At 40.0% G+C, this 17,947-nt stretch overlaps 1 protein-coding gene across 5 annotated transcripts; it reads right to left on the reverse strand.

Moving 5' to 3' along the window:
• Nucleotides 1-543: 543 nt before the first annotated feature.
• Nucleotides 544-17,638, reverse strand: rnpc3 (RNA-binding region (RNP1, RRM) containing 3). Of its 5 annotated transcripts, none has more exons than XM_034108285.2 (16): nucleotides 17,567-17,638; nucleotides 16,815-16,971; nucleotides 16,673-16,720; nucleotides 16,446-16,555; nucleotides 16,142-16,231; nucleotides 14,548-14,659; nucleotides 13,684-13,752; nucleotides 12,747-12,889; nucleotides 12,380-12,505; nucleotides 11,885-12,033; nucleotides 7,802-7,987; nucleotides 6,112-6,206; nucleotides 5,845-5,903; nucleotides 4,965-5,097; nucleotides 1,041-1,118; nucleotides 544-897 (listed from the first exon to the last, which is right to left on the reverse strand). In XM_034108285.2, exons 2-15 carry the CDS (start codon nucleotides 16,965-16,967, stop codon nucleotides 1,050-1,052), a joined length of 1,542 nt encoding a protein of 513 aa, XP_033964176.1. In that variant the 5' UTR covers nucleotides 16,968-16,971; nucleotides 17,567-17,638; the 3' UTR covers nucleotides 544-897; nucleotides 1,041-1,049. The 5 variants fall into 5 exon arrangements, with proteins under 5 accessions (XP_033964176.1, XP_033964175.1, XP_033964174.1 ...); XM_034108284.2 differs by having other exon boundaries at nucleotides 17,538-17,592; XM_034108283.1 differs by having other exon boundaries at nucleotides 544-607; nucleotides 17,529-17,578.
• Nucleotides 17,639-17,947: the final 309 nt, after the last annotated feature.

Genomic DNA, 17,947 nt, shown 5'->3' on the forward strand with positions numbered 1-17,947 from the left:
AAGCCCTAGCAATTGCCCAGACTGCAGTCTGTTTGGGTTTGTTTGCTGTCTCCTCAGGACTGTGGTTTTTCCACCGTGTTGACAGCCTACCATCTGCTGCAGACCTAATCTAGATCTGCTATACCTTCCTGTGTTTACTCTGCTGCAAGTTTGGGACTAAAGATAATTATTTATGGTAGTATGACTGAAGTGTACCCACAAACGTTGACATATGTAATCAAAGTTTGGGACTAAAGATAATTATTTATGGTAGTATGACTGAAGTGTACCCACAAACGTTGACATATGTAATCAAAGTTTGGGACTAAAGATAATTATTGATGGTAGTATGACTGAAGTGTACCCACAAACGTTGACATATGTTCAAAGTTTGGGACTAAAGATAATTATTTATGGTAGTATGACTGAAGTGTACCCACAAACGTTGACATATTTAATCAAAGTTTGGGACTAAAGATAATTATTTATGGTAGTATGACTGAAGTGTACCCACAAACGTTGACATATGTTCAAAGCTGTGACAGGAAGGAAACAAGACAAAAGTTATCTTAATAAAATATGTTTTATTCAGTAATAAAAGAAGAAGATGACATCCGACGACCATCACCTGAAATTCAGTCAAACAGGGTAGAGAGAAGTGTAAAGAGGAGCTCCAAAATAGCACATGTTTACAGAGTCTACACTAAACAAAGTAACATACTGTAGCTACAGAAACAAAGAAAGGCACTCAGTCTTTTTTAAATTTAGACTACAAAACAGGTCGAGTTGTTTTCAAGTTCCAATTGTGCCACAATAACTACACAAACTGCCCCCGTTTCCTTTACTTTTTCTTCCAAAGGATATGCCACAATAAGGATACAAATGGTTCTGCTGGGCCACAATATCAAGCCATGGCATCTTGAATATATAAAGTGTAAACACAGATGTAAAAAGAAACACCATTACAAAAATAAAAAGGCTTGTTCTACAGCATATATACAGAAACACTATGACATAATGAGAAATGTGTTTTTTTGCAGGTCACCAAATACATTACTCACCTGTAGGGTTCACCTTTGCTTTGGTCCTCTCTTGGTAACTGTGGTGTCTTCTTTTGGTCTGGCAGATCTGGCAAATTGCTGTGAATTTTAAGTTAAGGTCTGTAGGCAGCAAACATTTGTATTAAATGGGCAAAGGTTTATTCTGAATTGACGAAATTCACAGTTCATTTCTCTCTCAGCAAGGACTTGTTGTTTCTTTAAGGAGAAATAATCTCCTTCTTGATTTTGAGAATGATCAAATGTTAACCCTAACTCGATAGCACCACAGAAGGTATAAACCAAAACTGCAACCTCACTGAAAAGACACTTTCAGCTGTAGGCAAGGGTTCACAGAAGGAAAGTCATAGTTCGTATCATGCTCATATACGGTCATGTTTTTTTTAGTGCTGTCAAAATTATCGCGTTAACGGCGGTAATTAATTTTTTTAATTAATTGCGTTAAAATATTTAACGCATTTAACGCATGTGCAGAATGGCCCGCCCCATACGTGCCACCAGTGGCAGCGCCAGGGTATGAATGGGGTAGGCTGCACCCATACCAAGAAATGTTTTAGCCCTACCATGAAAAATGATGTTAAAGTAAGCAAAATAAAGTCTGCCAACTCGCGCGGAGTCAATTGCACCGACAGCAGTTAGTAAGATTGATTTCAGTAGCCACGGTTTTGAAAGCTTTTGTCATGTAGTGATCGTCTTCTCAATAGAACATATTTGATAACGGCGTGGTGTTGTTGCAGGAAGTCCCGACGGAGAATACTTTTGCTGTAGTACAGGGGTGCACATAACTGGTACACAGGTTATGTGCGTAATCTGAAATGCGTACCGTCACTTGTGTCTCAAAGCGCATTTGCGTACCGACGTACTTGTGAAGCTTTTCCAGAAGGCGGTTAGATCACCGGACGACAGAGTCGGTCTCCGTGTGCACAGACAGGCTGCTGTTAACGTCGGTCTGTACAACGGACTTGTGCTAAAACTACGCCAACCGGCAGCGGAGGGAGACTCCCCCCTTCACTGGAGAACTGCGCTAAAACAGCTGATCACAACGTTCACACTCTGTGGTCACGAAGTACTCCACTAGCCGCCGCCGCCGCCCCCGTCGACTTTCCTGAAGTACTCCCCCGTTGATAGAAATCAACACGTAATGAATTAAGACCCCACGGTTTGATCATTGATAGGTGTGTGGGCTGTCTTTCATTTTGACATGCAGAAACATGTTATAATAAACATAGATACTGTATGTTAAATGGATATATCCGCCTTCTTTCATTTATCTTTCCATTCCCAACAATATACATAAATAAATGGCATATTTTGGACATAGTTCGAATGGTGATTAATCATGATTAATTAATTTTTAAGCTGTGATTAATCTGATTAAAAATTGTAATCGTTTGACAGCCCTAGTTTTTTTCTCATGTGGTTTGGAGCATGAATTCAATCGGAGGAAAGGTTGCAGCTGTTGGTTCATACATGCCACAAGCCTACTGACCAAAAACAGACCTTTTGAGAGTTTGGGTGTCCTACTTTCTGGAACTCACTAAGTGACAGCTAATGTTGTTCACATAGATTGAAATGCTTTGCAGATGTGGCAGGTTTAATAAAGGGAGAGAGAAGCCACTGGAGTGTTGTCTCTTAATAAACCTTACACTTTAAACAACTAGTGTTCCTTGCAGGTTTTTCTTCTGGCTCGCTCATTTCAGTAGCAGGCTGTTCGGGGATTCTTCTCTGGCAAGTGCCATACTGCAGTCTCTAGCTAGCACTGAACAAATAATTACAGGGAATCTGAACTGGGACCGGCCGTCCTCTGACTGCTTAAAAAGACATCTGTACTAACATGAACCTGACTTTTTGATGCTCTAAATGGAAAGAAACTCTAAAAACCAAAATACAAATGCAGCTTAAAACCAACAACATAATAAATAATAATGTATATATACACAGTCTATGCTTATAACCAATGTTGTGCTCTATTTTGATTATGAAAAAATATGAAAATGTAAAGTATGATAGCTGTTCAAATTTCTAAAATATTTATGGTGGCCGTTTCCTCTAACATCATACTCCAGCAAAGAAGCCTGCCACTGAATAAAGCCACATGCAGGACATCTCCAACTAATAAATCACGCTGCAGACTTCGCGGTTCATTCTCTGAACTCAAAGACTAATATGCTGTCGCCGAGCTAATTGGTTATGGGATGCAAATTAAAACGGCATCAAAATCAATAGCCGTGTTCCGTTTGACAAGTTCAAAGGTTGATGTGTAATTATGGGAGCGGAGGCGAGGAGCAGCAGGTGGAGGGTTGGGGCTGCCAGAAAATTAGCACTCCTCCTCCTGAAGGCACGGAGGACCAAAGCCAACACCGCTGCTGTGATGGAGGTGCCCACCTAATTATACCCAAACACCACCTCCTAACTGCCCCTTTGTGTATGTTCAGTGACATCTGATCCTGATCCTTGGTATAGATACCAGGGGCCTATACTGCGAAGCTGGTTCAACCTAACCTGGATATGTTTGAGTTAGCCGGTTGGCTTAATCCAAAACATACGCGCTCTCGCTAAACTGTCCTACGACACGGGTTATCAAGTGGATCGCTCAAGCCAGCCGTGTCCTATCTAGTTAGGTGCGCGTTCACATGAAAGGGGTGGTATTTGGAGCATTCGACCAATCACAATCATGGAGAAGCGCACTGACAACGCAGCGTCATACTTCCTGAATGAAAAGTGAACTTTAATACTAGTCAAAAATGAAGAAGTTAAACTTTAAACATCCACTTGATCCAGGATCAAAGCCACATAGCTGCACCTGCAAGGTGAATACAGCTGGTAAAAGAAAAAGTGTTTGAATGCGTACATTAACAGGTTTATGATATCACTGCCCCGTCTAAAACACGATCTGACTTCAATTACATTTGTCTCGAGTGTTTCGTCAACTTATGTGTTGCTTAAAATAATACTTCTGCATACAGTATGTGACGCTGTGAGTGTTGCACGGCCAGATACGGCTCAGCTGACTCAGATAAGGAGATATATGATACATTATGAAGTGATATGCCGCGGACTGTACTTAATGTACTCTGATCCGGTTACTTATGTTGTGGCAGATATTTAAGTAAGCTTTCTTAACGCTAATGTTATAATAGTCAGATTGCTCTGAAGATGGAGGTGATATTCTATTAATGTTCACGTTCACACAGTCGGTGATTTTTGCCGGCCGTCTTTCCTGCAACGGCAGCTTTTCTGTATTTCCTTTCTCCTGTAATATGACTTGATCGCTTTAAACTCCGCACACTGAGCTCTGATTGGTCAGCAGGCGGTGCTTTCACTGAGTTGAGCTCTTAGCCTGCAACCTAACCTGGTCCCGACCAGGTTAGCTGCTTAGCATATATTACCATGGAGATCTAGCCTGCTACAAAGAGAACCAGCTTCGGATGACCGGAAAGCCGGAGTTTTCCCTGAATTTAGCCGGCTAAGCGAAAATCCTGCTTCGCAGTATACCCCCCAGGTCTTAATTGGTCACTTGTGTGACACACTTTACATGTAATATAATATACTGCACAAAACGGTGTAGGCAAAGAGTTTATATCTCATTAATTCAATAAAATGGCCTTCTGATATTGAACAGGAAGTTGATATTACACAGCCAAATGAGCCCCGACTTGCTATGTGCATCGCCAATATATTTGTTTTGTGTTTTAGGGCAACTTAGTAGAACCACAGACTTTTTTTCCTCAATAACAGGCGTCTCAATTCTAGACCATTCCTCAAATGTGTCTAAATAATTGATCAAATATTGTTGCAGTAAAAATAACAATTTTATATACTTCAAATCTGTGTCTAACTGCCCCAAATAACCAAACCCTACCCAGGCCTCTACTCCTTAGAAAATCTTGTCCTTGTTTCTTGTTCATGTGAGAGGTAAAAGGATACGACGACGAGGGGTTTGTCATAGAGAACGTAGCCGTTGGTGTCCCGCAGGGCTTTCTCGGCACTCTGCTCACTGGGGAGTCCTACGAAGGCCTGCCCTTTCATCCGCCCCTCCTTCATTAACACAATGTCAAACCTGAGGAGAAAAAAAGCACAGACACATCATTATCTCTCCAGGATTAAAGCCGAGTCAACATGATACCGTAGATAAAACCAGTGTTACAGGTGCAAAGGCCATCTGCTTCTGTATAAGAAAATAGGGCTGCACAATTAATACAAATGTTATCAAGTTTGCAATATTTAAGGCAAAATATGTAAAAATATCATTGTGAATCAACTATTTTGGCGCTGCAGAGAAGGTCCCATCATTATTTCAAAAAAATCTCTGTTTGGTACAGATCATATCTTAATTGCATTATTTAAAAATAATCGCAATTCTTTATTTCATGCAACCTATAAGAAGTCTAAGTTTAGGAGACAAAAGGACATGCTTGCACACGGGTTTAATGATAAGAAAGTTGCATTATAAACTGAAGTTACCCTCAAACAGTGATGGGTTACCAAAGGGCAAACTGTTTTCTGGCAGAGTTGCATCTTCACGTTTATCACCTACACCTGCGTTCAGAGTTTGGCTCTCTACGAAACATAAGCTCGGTTTGACGACTCAGGTGGAATATTCATTTCAAGTAATGCTGATGCACAAACATTAAATGTCCCTCATGATCTCCATGTCAGGTTAGATACTTATTAATAACATAACACGCAGTCAGCATGAATTACTAAAGACTCTCAGAGGAAAGTGACAAATTGCCAGCGTATAAAAATAGCTCATGAAAGGCAGGACACGCTACGTTGATAAGAGATAAAGACATTGTTTACATACATGTTTCTCTCGGCTTCTGATGAAGGGTTGACGTATCTGCCATAGATATACTTCAGGTCCTGTAACACAAATGACGAATATCAGGAAAGAATATGTAATATATATGTGTTTTGTTGAAGGAGAAGTCATCTTAAAACCCACAGCTAAATGTAACTTTAACACCGAATGACATACGATGACATGCAGTCTTAAGCAATAAATGAAAACTCCAGAATAAGCCTCATATCCAGTAACCCAAAGTGGGTCAAGCGCTATAAATGTACCTACTTTCTCTTCCACTTGCTTTGCGATATTCTTCACGTACAGTCTGCAGGTTGGCTCACCCGAGTCGTAATTCTTATACACAGACATCCTTTTTATCTCTGTTTCAAAAGGAGAGAAGAAGAAAAAGAAACGTGATGCAAGGTGGCTCTCAAAAACAGGTACAAGGGATCATCACCTGAGCAAAGGTACATTCAAAATAGTCTAAACTCAATAACATCCCTCAAGGGTTTTAAGATAGACTGAACTGAAGAACTAGATGCAAAGTGATTTGGCCATGGTTACAGATATTTTCAGATATGAGACTCAGCTGGTGTTTGCTGTATTAATGGACGTTAAGACATGTTTTACATTTCCACAAATACATTTCTAGCTCAGTACTTGTTCCAATATTTACATTACAGAAAAAAAGTAAACATCAAATGTTGTTTTATTGTAGTGAAGACTTGAGTTTTAGATATTACTTTAAAGAACCAAAACATTCATCTTGTATAATTTCTATAAAGAACAGGATTTGTGAGAGGCAAGAAAATGGTTCTTAAAGTTTTAAAAGGTCACTGTTGTACAGGGTCAACAGCATGAAGACAATCATTCTTGGGTTAGTATTCCATAACCTGAATCACTTATTCCGTCATTTGATCAATCAACTCGTTTTTCTACTTTCCTGCCACTACTTCCATTTTGAGACTAGTTTTGTTGGTCCTTAGGTAATAATAAATAATAATAATAATAATAATGCATTACATTTTTAGAGCGCTTTTACAGGTGCTCAAAGCACTTTACAAGTACACATTACACATATTAGACATGTAAGAGTCATTACTGCGGACATTACCCACAGGAGCAAATGCGGGTAAAGTGTCAAGGACACAACGGCCTGACGCAGTGGCGGCCGAGGCGGGATTCGAACTGGAGTTCACCAACGCCCCTTGATCTGATGACCAACGCTCTGATGACCAACGCTCTAACCACTGCGCCAAAACCGCATACCGGTATCACCGAAATACCGGTTACTGTTTGTTTGTTTTTTAATTAATTTTAAACGTGAGTCCGTGGCCAGTGTTATAAATTAATCGTTTTTCTTCCTATTTTATGTATTTTTCATTGTTTGTTCAATACTAGAAAGGTAAAAGTCCCACAAATGAACTGTGATGGGATTTGTTTTCTCTCACCAGTGAAGGCAAATGTTGATTTTAAAGATGAGATGTGTTTGTTTGTGCAATGCCGAGATCTCATGACCATTATTCTATTATGTATTTGTTCTCTAGTCGAATCTCAGGTTTAACATTAATTACAACGGTCTGTTTGCATTGACAAGATGTGCTATTCACGCGGCACACCTGATGGCGGGTGTTATAAAAGATATTCCATAATCGGTTTTCTTCATATTTTTTATGTATTTGTCGTTGTTTGTTCAGTACTAAAAGGTCCAAGAAGTCCCACAATTGAATTTAATATTCATTTGACATGTTAACTATATCGTAAAGCGCTTCATGGGAGTAATTGTGGGATGATACATTTTCAAAGTATCACGATATGTATCGGTTGAGTATCGGTATCGTTCAGTCAACGATATGCATCCCTATCCTTAGGGCAATAAAACCCCTTTCCTGATTCCAACATCCGTGTCTTTAGGGTAGCAGTAAATCAAACCCCCCAGAATAAACCCAAAAAAGCATGCAAATATGGGGCATACCATCTCTTGACAGCCGTCCTTTCTCCAGCTCCTTCCTGGAGATGACATCAGAGGGGAGATCCTCCTCGTCGTCACTGTGCTCCTCCTCCTGTCGGGACGCCTGAGTGCTGGGGTAAAGCTTCCCAAAACCCTCCGACTCGGTCACCTCCTGACCACTGCTGGGGGGGGGCTCCAACTCATCCGCTTCTAAAAAGGGGCACACACGTTCCAAAACACTTGATCATGTTGTAACTATATTACTTTTGGAAGAAATGTTGGCAGAAGCTGAGCCGTATTTCATTTTACCGGTATGTGTCTATGAGACAGAACGACACTCTCCCTCCAGCACAACTACACATGGAAGTTTTCAAAGTGTCTGACAAAAGCAGATGGTGAAGTAATCACTTCCACGGTGTTTATCCTCCAGTAAACCAAACAAACTCAGGACGGGAGAGTGGAAGCAAATCCTAATACACCATATTGATCTTTAAAATGTCGAACCGTGCCGGCATTATAAACTAAACGAGTCGAAAATAAAGATTTTAGTTTCCGCTTTAATGTGAGAAATTCCGTCTTTTAGCATGATATTTGAAGAGAGGCATAAACACATTCAATCTGTGTCAGATTATGAACTGTAATCAAATCAAAATCCATTCCTGTTTTGCAAACATGGGTTTGAAAGACAGTGGGAGGGATAACGCTGGCAGACTTTTGAGGAACACACACACGTAGTAGATGGAATTACTAAGAGCAGTGAGGCTGTACAAATCCGAGGAAGATGTGTGTGTGTGTGTGTGTGTGTGTGTGTGTGTGTGTGTGTGTGTGTGTGTGTGTGTGTGTGTGTGTGTGTGTGTGTGTGTGTGTGTGTGTGTGTGTGTGTGTGTGCGTGCGTGCACCGGAGCGAGAATCGTTGGGGAGCTTTTCTGATACACTCTCGGCAGAGAACTAGATCAGCGCTTTCAAAATGATCCTCCTCCTTATCAGTCCCCCACCTCCCGCCTCCCCTTTCCATTTAAATAGCTTGTTTATCGGATCACACACAGCCCCTTCCCCAAAACAAGACTAATCCAAAAAGCCACCTGTCATAGTTTATCTTTCCCTGCCTTTAGGACATCTTTTGTGTTTGACTTTGAGATCTATTTTACTTCTCAGAGGCTTGCCAGGGAGTGAAGTTGTAGCGAGAGAGAAGGGAGATAAGGCGGAACTGCACAGCTGACAAGTAACACAGGCTGTGCCCCCAATGACATTTCCTCATACAGATAAAGGTAAAACCTTTTCTGTGCGACTTTCTCTGCTGTGATATAGTGCTGTGTGGCACTCGGCTCTGACTTCACCCACGGTAAGGGCTTTAGCTTATGTCAATAGGAGTATCAAAGCACCTTCTGCTACAATGTGATAATAAACATGATGTATAGCATTAATCAAATCCTCACATTCCTGCTCAAAAGACGAGAGGCAGTGCTCTTTTTATACTGTATGTGCAGACTATAGTATTCCTCTGATTTATGTTTACTAGCCAGTTGTAAAATGGGCCTTTTTGTGTTACTTACTGATAATTAGTGAATTGAGTTTATAGATTCCCTTCGCTAAGGTCTTCCCAAAGACACATATAATCAATAAAAGATAGGAAACAGAGGATATCATTCAAAATGAAAACTGAAACTTTATGTTATTAGTCAGTTGACATGAAGTCAGCCCGGCAGGATTACAAATATGGCCACTTTCTGGTTAAAACTAACATTTTTTATCCTGAAAATGCGTTAGAAATGGATTCAGCATTCTCAATGACCGCCTAAAGTATTGTTTAAATAGGCTATAATGCCATTAATTTCAATTAAGGCAACGTATGCTAATTGAGCAAGTTGCCCATCATATGCAGGTTAGCATCTGGCAGTTTTTATGTGCTGGGGACCCATACTATACATATCTAACATAAAACGTTGGTATACTCAACATTGCTCCCTATCTCTGTTTCTTATCCTATATCTAATAGAACTGCTCGGGTCTTGATAGATTGAGTGGGGAAGTTCATGAGATCTTTCTAGAGGGTTATCAAGAATCACTTTTATCCAATTACCTTTTCCCTCTCTGTCTGTGTATTCTCTTGTTCCGATTAACCCAGCCAAATCTTTTTTCTTGTTTTGTATCTATATCTACGCCGGGATCCGGAGTCGAGGCTGATCCTCTTGCTGTAGTCCTGTGTCTTGGATCCTCTATCCCAGGGGTGGGGAACCTTTTTCCTCTCAAGGGCCATTTCAATGTTCTCAACATCCTCCGAGGGCCGTACAAATTATTGACCTCTGCTTAAAAATACTAAAATCACAGCCCACTCATTTCACCTTTCTTTCATGCTGTGCAAAGAAAAAGCAACCTCTTAATCCAGATATCTTGCCATGACTCACGCATGCACGTGCACGGTTGTGGCATGACCACCAAAACAGAAAGATATGGACACAAGATGTGTGCAAATGTATTTAGAGTCCTATCCATGTGAACATGATTTAAGTGTGGGGGGGGGGTACCTAACCTCCTCTAGGGGGGTCTGGGGGCATGCTCCCCCGGGAAGATTAGTTTTTTTAAATGTTGAAGTTAAAAGCATCAATCTGGTGCACTGAGAGCAACATTAGGAGATCTATGGATACATCTATCAACACCCATATGAAACAGAACTGTAAGGAGATTTTCTTTTTCTTTATGGGTATTTGACAAATCACTCTCCTTTCAAACTGTATTCTTGTTTATTAATAACAACTTTTTTTTACTGTCATAGTATTTTATAACCGTTTACTTTATTCTCTTATTTGTTTTCTAACTATAATGATCATATAAAGATGTGCCTTTACCTCACTGGTTGTAGAAAAAGCTTCTTATATTCGTTAGCATAGCTAGCTAACCAGATGCTAATAACAACAAAGTTATTGACTGTATGATCAGTATGACAGATGAACAGATCGCCAAAGACAAAGACACGCAAAAACTGCGGCATGTGTACGGCTCCTTATGGGTACTGCAATTTTTGGAAGTGCCGGAGCAGAGCGGCGTTCTGGTGCTCAGAACTGCACCCCCTGTCAGACGAGACATATACCACGTGATGACACATTAGGCTTGTGTTGTGTTCAAGGACCCTGACCTTAGCCAGGAAAAACAGGCACTCACTTGTTTAATTATTTTGCGGTTTTTTCTTTTTTGCGTGTGTTTATAAATTACCTCGAGGGCCACACCAAATGGTCTCACGGGCCGTATACGGCCCGGAGGCCGGAGGTTCCCCACCCCTGCTCTATCCTGAGTTCTGGATTAAGTCGTGGACTTCGGGTCGTGGCTGAACCTGTTTCTGCTGTCCTGCCTTGGGTCTCGTCTTGCTGCTTCCCTGATGGCTTCCACAGGATTGTCGGTGACATCCTCGTGGATTCATCTTCTTATTACAGACACATGCATTTCCTAACATTTGGTCTATATGCTGTAAAATGTATTATCTCTTCGATTTACACACGGCATCTATTGCACGTCTGTCCGTCCTGGGAGAGGGATCCCTCCTCTGTTGATCTCCCTGAGGTTTCTCCCATGTTCCCTCTAAACTGTGGGTTTTCTCTGGAAGTGTTTCCTTGTACGATGTGAGGGTCTAAGGACAGAGGGTGTCGTTTTTCTCATACTGATATTCTGAACAATCTGTGCTGTTGTATTTGCTGTAAAGTGTCTCTACTGTAGCCTATTTTTATTATATGTACAGCACTTTGGCTCGACCAAAAATCGTTTATAAATGTGCTATATAAATAAAACTTGATTTGATTTCCGGCTTCACTTTGCTAACTGGATTTAATTCAAGATTAGTGCAAAAATGTGCGAATAATTGGGAAAAGATGTAATAATCTATTAATCGCCTTTTTAAGCCCAAATAACAGATAATTAAAGCTTCTTAAATATGGAGGAACTGCTGCTTTTGTCTGGTTTAAATCAACGTGAAATAAGTACTTTGACATCACTTTGGGCAAAAAAAAACAACTTGAATGTACTTTTTTCTCTGTCAAAAAATGATGAATGAGTTAAGAGTGTGTGGATATGAAAGTGATCACACGTTGGAGTAGGTGAAGATCTAAGGTCCCTTACCTCTGCCTTCATCTTCAGACTGGCATGGCTCCCTCCCCTCCTCTGTCGCCGCCGCCGCCGCCTCTGGAACCGCAATGTGGAATTCAATTTTCTTCTGCACGGCGGAGGGGGGCTGCTCGAACACGTCGGAGGGCTGCAGCACGGGAGCACTGAGGACAGCAGAGACAAACAGCACCCCCCTCAACAGAAGCCTCTAAAAAGCACCCACATTAAACCGGCACCTGGGCGGCTTAAGGGTTGTGGTCAACCAGAGATATTTCCCAGTCCACGAACCCACTGAGGTGTGTGCGTGTATTTATAGTTTCAGAAACAGAGTTTGTGGTCTGTCATTAAGCGAGTGTGTGTGCGTGCAGCAACAATAAGTCTCTGAGCCACTAAAGGCGGTCTTTATTTAGGAAGACATTTGTCTGGAGGTTTTTGTTCTCCTTTTTTAAGCTGCCTGTGAATACTGTCTCTGCTTGAGGACTGTGACATGCATGAGTGCCTTTGCTGTACCTCTGAGAGTCTGCTTTGGGAGCGTAGAGTAGATCCTTGATCCTGGGCTTCTTTCTCTTTGAAGCTGTTTTTGGTCTCAAGGGTCTCTTGCATGCTTGGTTGACCAGACCCATCAGACGAACAATCCTGAAATAAAGCAAGCATAGGGAATAAAGGACAAAAATGTCTACTTTGAAAAAAAAAGAAATCGCCCACCTATTAGAATTTAAAGACATTTCCCTTCAAGCCAATTGCGTTTCTAGAAACATTATTACTTCTGAATGACATGTTAAGGCACTGGATCTACTGGCTTTGTCGATTTAATGCAAAACTAAATGAGAGTCTCAAATGTTTGTGCAGGGATAAGTGATCTGCAATTCCTCCGCACCTCTCTTTGTCTTCGTCTTCCCCACTCTCGTACTCTGATTCTTCTCCGCTGGACATCTCCATGTCCTCCTCGGGTAAAGGGGGGTATTCAGGCGGGAAGGGAGGAGGCATGGGGAAGGGTGGTGCAGGAGGCAGGTGCTCATACTGCAGGAAACAAAGCGACATGGCTAGGGTTACAATCAGTCTGGCTTCAACTGACGGATTTCATGAGTGTCGTCTTTGCTGCGGTGCCTGGTAGGTTTGGTCAAAACTCGGATTTATTGGTTTGCAAATATCAAAGTGAAATACATATGGAGCCATGTTTACTATCACAGTAGGGTGGAGCGATACTATGTTTAAATGAAAGCACTACTTGTGTTCAAATATTAGCCACACAAATAATATATGACTTATAAAAAGTGTAGTTTATTGGGCTGTAACTGATGGTGATTTTAATGATCGATTCATCTGATGATTATTTCCTAAATGAATCATTTGGTTAATGAAATGCTGGAAACAATGCTCACATCACAGGAGCCCCAGGGGACTTCTTCAACATGTGTACTCAAATGATATGTGAACAAACCCTTCATTAAAAGAATATAAAAAGTAATCCAACTGTACAGATGGTGTTTATCAGTGCTATGAGAAAAAACATTTTGCATGTAAAGGTTTTTCTAAAATTGTTTATTTGAATGTTCAAAAGAGCCTTATTCAATGCTGTTGAATAAATGAAGGATAAATCCACAGCCACAAATAGACGTGTAGTGTAGTAAAAGTGCAGTAAAATAAACGTAAAGTATTGTGTATGTTTCTTCCCACTAGTCTGAAAGAAGACATGTTACCAGTCCATAACAAAAAGTCTTGCCTTAACATCAAATACATTCTATCCATCCACCTAAAACTACTCCTTTATTAGCTTGTTTTCCTTTAGACAACAGTAATGCACTCAAGCTTACCATGGGGGGTCTGGCAGTGATTTGGCCAAACGGACACGGCAAATGCATCTTGTTCATCAGGTGTAGTACCTGTTGAATTGGAGATATGAGAATGAGACAGTGATAATTGTATCTTATATGATTCATACCAAAAGCTGGCAGAAAGCTGGTAATATAAAGATGGAACTTCTGTGTGAACTATTCATATCTTAATGCACTGTAACTTTTTAATTCATGTACTTTTTATTCATGTATTTTTTATTTTAATGTTTCTTTTATTATCTTTTACTGTTTGTAAATGCCTTTGTCTGAATGTCTTTCATTTTTGTAAAGCACCTTGAATTGCCTTGTGTTGAAAGGTGCTATATAAATTGCCTTGCCTTGCTCAGACAGGCAGCCTGTGACTCCATATGTAAAACTGTTAGCATTTTCATTCAAAAATACAAGGATCAGAGATAGAGGCTGAAGTGAGATAGAGGCTGAAGTGAGATAGCAGCGGTGAGGCTTCTCTGCGCCACACTAGCACCACCAAGACGCCAACGCTGTAAACAGCACTGAAAACACAGGCAGTATGGCTCCCAGGGAAATGTTAAACCCATAACTCATGCCTCCCACTTATGGTTTATTATTAATACTTGGTCCCAAAATTGAAATTTAAAAAGGCAAATGTTTGCTGTTTGATCTTAAGAGGCTTAAGAGGGATATTCCTTTGTACATTCAACAATATGAATCTGTCACATTTGCATTCATTTTAACTAATTCCCACGACAAAAAGGGGAAATGTAAAAAGTACAATCTACACATTTGACCAACATCTGCATATCAAAGACTTGCAGGTAACTGGGAGAAGAAGAAAATGATATAAAAGAAGCAGGATTTACTCACTTGAACATAAAACTTTGGCACACTGATGAGGGCGTGTGTTATGTTTGTCAGAATGCCATGAGAAAGTGGTGGGTATAAATATTTCAAAGTGGGATTCGATTGAAATTTCAACCTGTAGGAGAGTGGAAGGAAAAAACAAAATGACTTCAAAGGAAACTCTGTAGCTGCATTTTAACAACACACATTACATTCTCAACTCACAAAATATGTCTAAATAATAGAGACACGTGAATATGAGGTCCAGCCAGGTGGCTTATTCTTTAGATGGCAAGCACTCAGCCAACAGAATGTGAAACTCAGCCAATAAGGGACGTTGCGACCAGCATGCCATGTCAGCAGCACCAAAGCTTGTCCTCGTGTAATAAAAACTTTTATAAGCCAAGACTCTGTGTGGCACAAGAGAACAAACCCAAATCTACTGAGGCCTAATGAACAAAGACTTAAAGTGGGGGGGACAGTGAATTTAGTTTAATCTGCCTTTTGGCTGGGTGACAAAGGAAGCTGTTGACAGTTCTGCTCGGACTGAGAGGAATATGAAAATACTAGTAGGTCAGTTAGTTCAATCGAATACATTTAAAACAGATTTAATCGTTTATCAATTTAGATAAATGGGTAATTATGCATAGGAGAATATACTAATTTAACTTAAATGATCAAAAAAACATAATAAAATCTTAAAAAGAAAATGAAAATATTAATTACAGAAAAACACAAGTTGGGTTTGTAACAGCTTGGTCCATTTTAGGAGGGAAATAAAATAAATGATAAATACAAAATAAGAACATATCCAAACATAGGATGTGAAAATAAAAATGTGCACATTGTACTACAATACACACTGATTAAATTATAATATATAAGGTAGTGTATTAAGCCCCTAATTATGTGTTTTAGACCCAGCTGTAGTGACAGTCACAGTGCCAGACTTTCTTTTCTTTTTTTTACCAGCGAATGCTTTGGATGCTAAGAAAAAGAAAGAGTGATCAGCTAAACAACAAATATGTAATAAAGCTAACCGCATCATATCAGGAGATGCTGCTGCTCCAGGTTTTATCTGAGCACAAGGTAGGATGGAATGAGAGCTATCAAAGACCACCTGGGCCCACCAACTGGCAGCACAGACGGCCTGCCCGTTTAATTGGACACAAGGCAATTGCCGGCTCTGAAAAGTGCTCCCAGATTCTCATCCAGGATTATTGTCAGCAAGTCTCCAGACAGCGTTTAGACATAAACGGACAACTCCAGGTTTGGACAGCATGTGTCTTACATGCACGTTCAACTGTAGTTAGTATCACTCGGGTGGGTAATGATTTGGCAAAGGGAGATAGGGGCTGATACCAAACTCCATTCTTTAACCTCACAAGACAGGGCGAGGTCAAGTACTATAATTCAATATGGTGCCTATAATATAATAATATGATGCACTACAGAATGACCCACGGCTTGTGTATTACTCTAACAAATATATCAGACAAAAAAAACGAAAAATAAAAACGGCATGCCTTGTTCAATTTAGCTATCATTGCATCAAGATTAGCTCATATTACACCAACACTATAAAAAAACTCCAAATGAACTTGTATTTAACACTCACCCAAGGTTAGGTGCAATGCCGGTTTCTATGAGGGGAATGTTTGGTAGTTTGGTTTCCTGTTTCTTCTGCTCCTTCCTGGCTTGCTTTCCACTGAAGAAAAAAGGAAACATGTTACAAAAAGGATTCAACTGCAGCTCTCCTCCTTGGTTCTGTATACTATGGTTTTTGTAATGCTTTTTATTTAGTTTAAATGTGATGAGAATATGTTTACACTAAAGCTGGGAGGTTAACATCCATGTTCAAAGTAACATTTCTGATAACTACAGTGTTTGTAGATCAAATGTGTATGATTTAGGACACTTACCTGACGGAAACTGATGGGTCCTTTAATACTGTTACATGATCTTGGCTTTTTGCAAACTCTGCAACAAGTGTTTGATCAAGAATCTCTAATTGATGGAGCCTCTGAAGAGCCTAAAATAGATAAAATGGGGATTGGGAAAAGAACAGAACAGATTGCATTTACCTCTATTATGCATGCAAAGTTTTGTTTAATGTCATATAACTAGAAACATTGCATAAATAACTCACTTTTGCTGCTGACTTATCACTTCTAAAGCTTGCAAATGCAGCATGTTTCTGTGGAGATGAACATCGTATTAGAATACACAGCAGCTCCAATTAATTAATAGATGTAAAAGCTCACACTAAGTTTCAGTAAAGCACAACCTACCAAGCGTCCTGTGTTAGAGAAGACCCTGACTGTCTCAGCTCCAAAATACTTCAAGAGGTCTTCTTTCTCGCCCTGGCTTAGATCAGATGGTAAGTGTCGGATAAGCAGTGTTTTACTGCTGGTTGTTTGGACCAGGTCCTCATTTGTGTCCATTTCCCTGTAGGATAGATAGCAGGCAGAGAGTAGAAACAGTTACACAACACTACTGGAATAATGTGAAAATAGTGACCAGATGAATAGAGACCTTTTTCAAAGTGAAGCATTCAACTAAAACAGTTATTAAATAGGTAATTAGTGGTAACACAGACATCAAGTCCCTCCACATGAATGATGTGGTCTTACAACACAATAATAAGTGGGTAAGAGACATTCTTACATTACTTGTTATTAACATACATGTTGTGACACGTGAGCTATTTTTTAAAACAAACACTGCCGAATTAAAGAACCAAAATGATTACTTCTTACAAAGCCGAAGTGTTGTTGTATCATATAAACTGCCTTTTATTTAATAAAGAGACTGAATGCTGCATCTACACTGGGCTAGCTCAGACCTAGCCCCGTGCTATGTGAACGAAGCTCATATCACATGCATGTATTTTTCCTTATTACCTTTTGTTGCTGACTATAACATATATTATGACTCTAGGACATTAAATGCAGCCATTAGTACAATGTTTGAACAAATAATTAAAAGCTGAAGTGAAATATTACATTAAATACCCGCCTGCTGCTGCAGCCAGTAAACATACCCACTTCCGCCAGGCTCTTCTTCTTCTATTGCGGATTTCTGGCGGAAGACAACTAACAGAGCCACCTTTTGGACTGGAGTAGTAACATTCAAATTTGACCAGGGATTAGGAGAACGAACGAGTCTTTATGAATCCCAACCATAGATCCCAACACACATTCAACCAAATGTGCTTAACATGTTAACAGCAGAGACAGTTTTGAAAGCACAGAGAATGTTTGGGGATAGTTAAAATGGCGCTCTAATCAAATCACTCTAGTGCAACTAATACATGAGATTGGTAAATACCATTATAAGAAAGTGTACTTCTAAATGTGTAATGTGTGTTGATGTGAAGTACCCATGTTTGTATTTTTTTTATAAAATGATTATAAGAAGATTA

The sequence above is a fragment of the Pseudochaenichthys georgianus genome, chromosome 20, assembly GCF_902827115.2.
Source record: "Pseudochaenichthys georgianus chromosome 20, fPseGeo1.2, whole genome shotgun sequence".
In the NCBI taxonomy this organism is placed as follows: Eukaryota; Metazoa; Chordata; class Actinopteri; order Perciformes; family Channichthyidae; genus Pseudochaenichthys; species Pseudochaenichthys georgianus.

What these genes read in the sequence shown, in the direction of transcription:
- rnpc3 (XM_034108283.1), bottom strand. An exon ending in TCTCTAACACAGGACGCTTG is followed by an intron (nt 16,721 to 16,814) that starts GTAGGTTGTGCT and finishes TCATCTCCACAG; the next exon opens with AAACATGCTGCATTTGCAAG. An exon ending in ATGACAAACCCCTCGTCGTC is followed by an intron (nt 1,119 to 4,964) that starts GTATCCTTTTAC and finishes TAAAATTCACAG; the next exon opens with CAATTTGCCAGATCTGCCAG.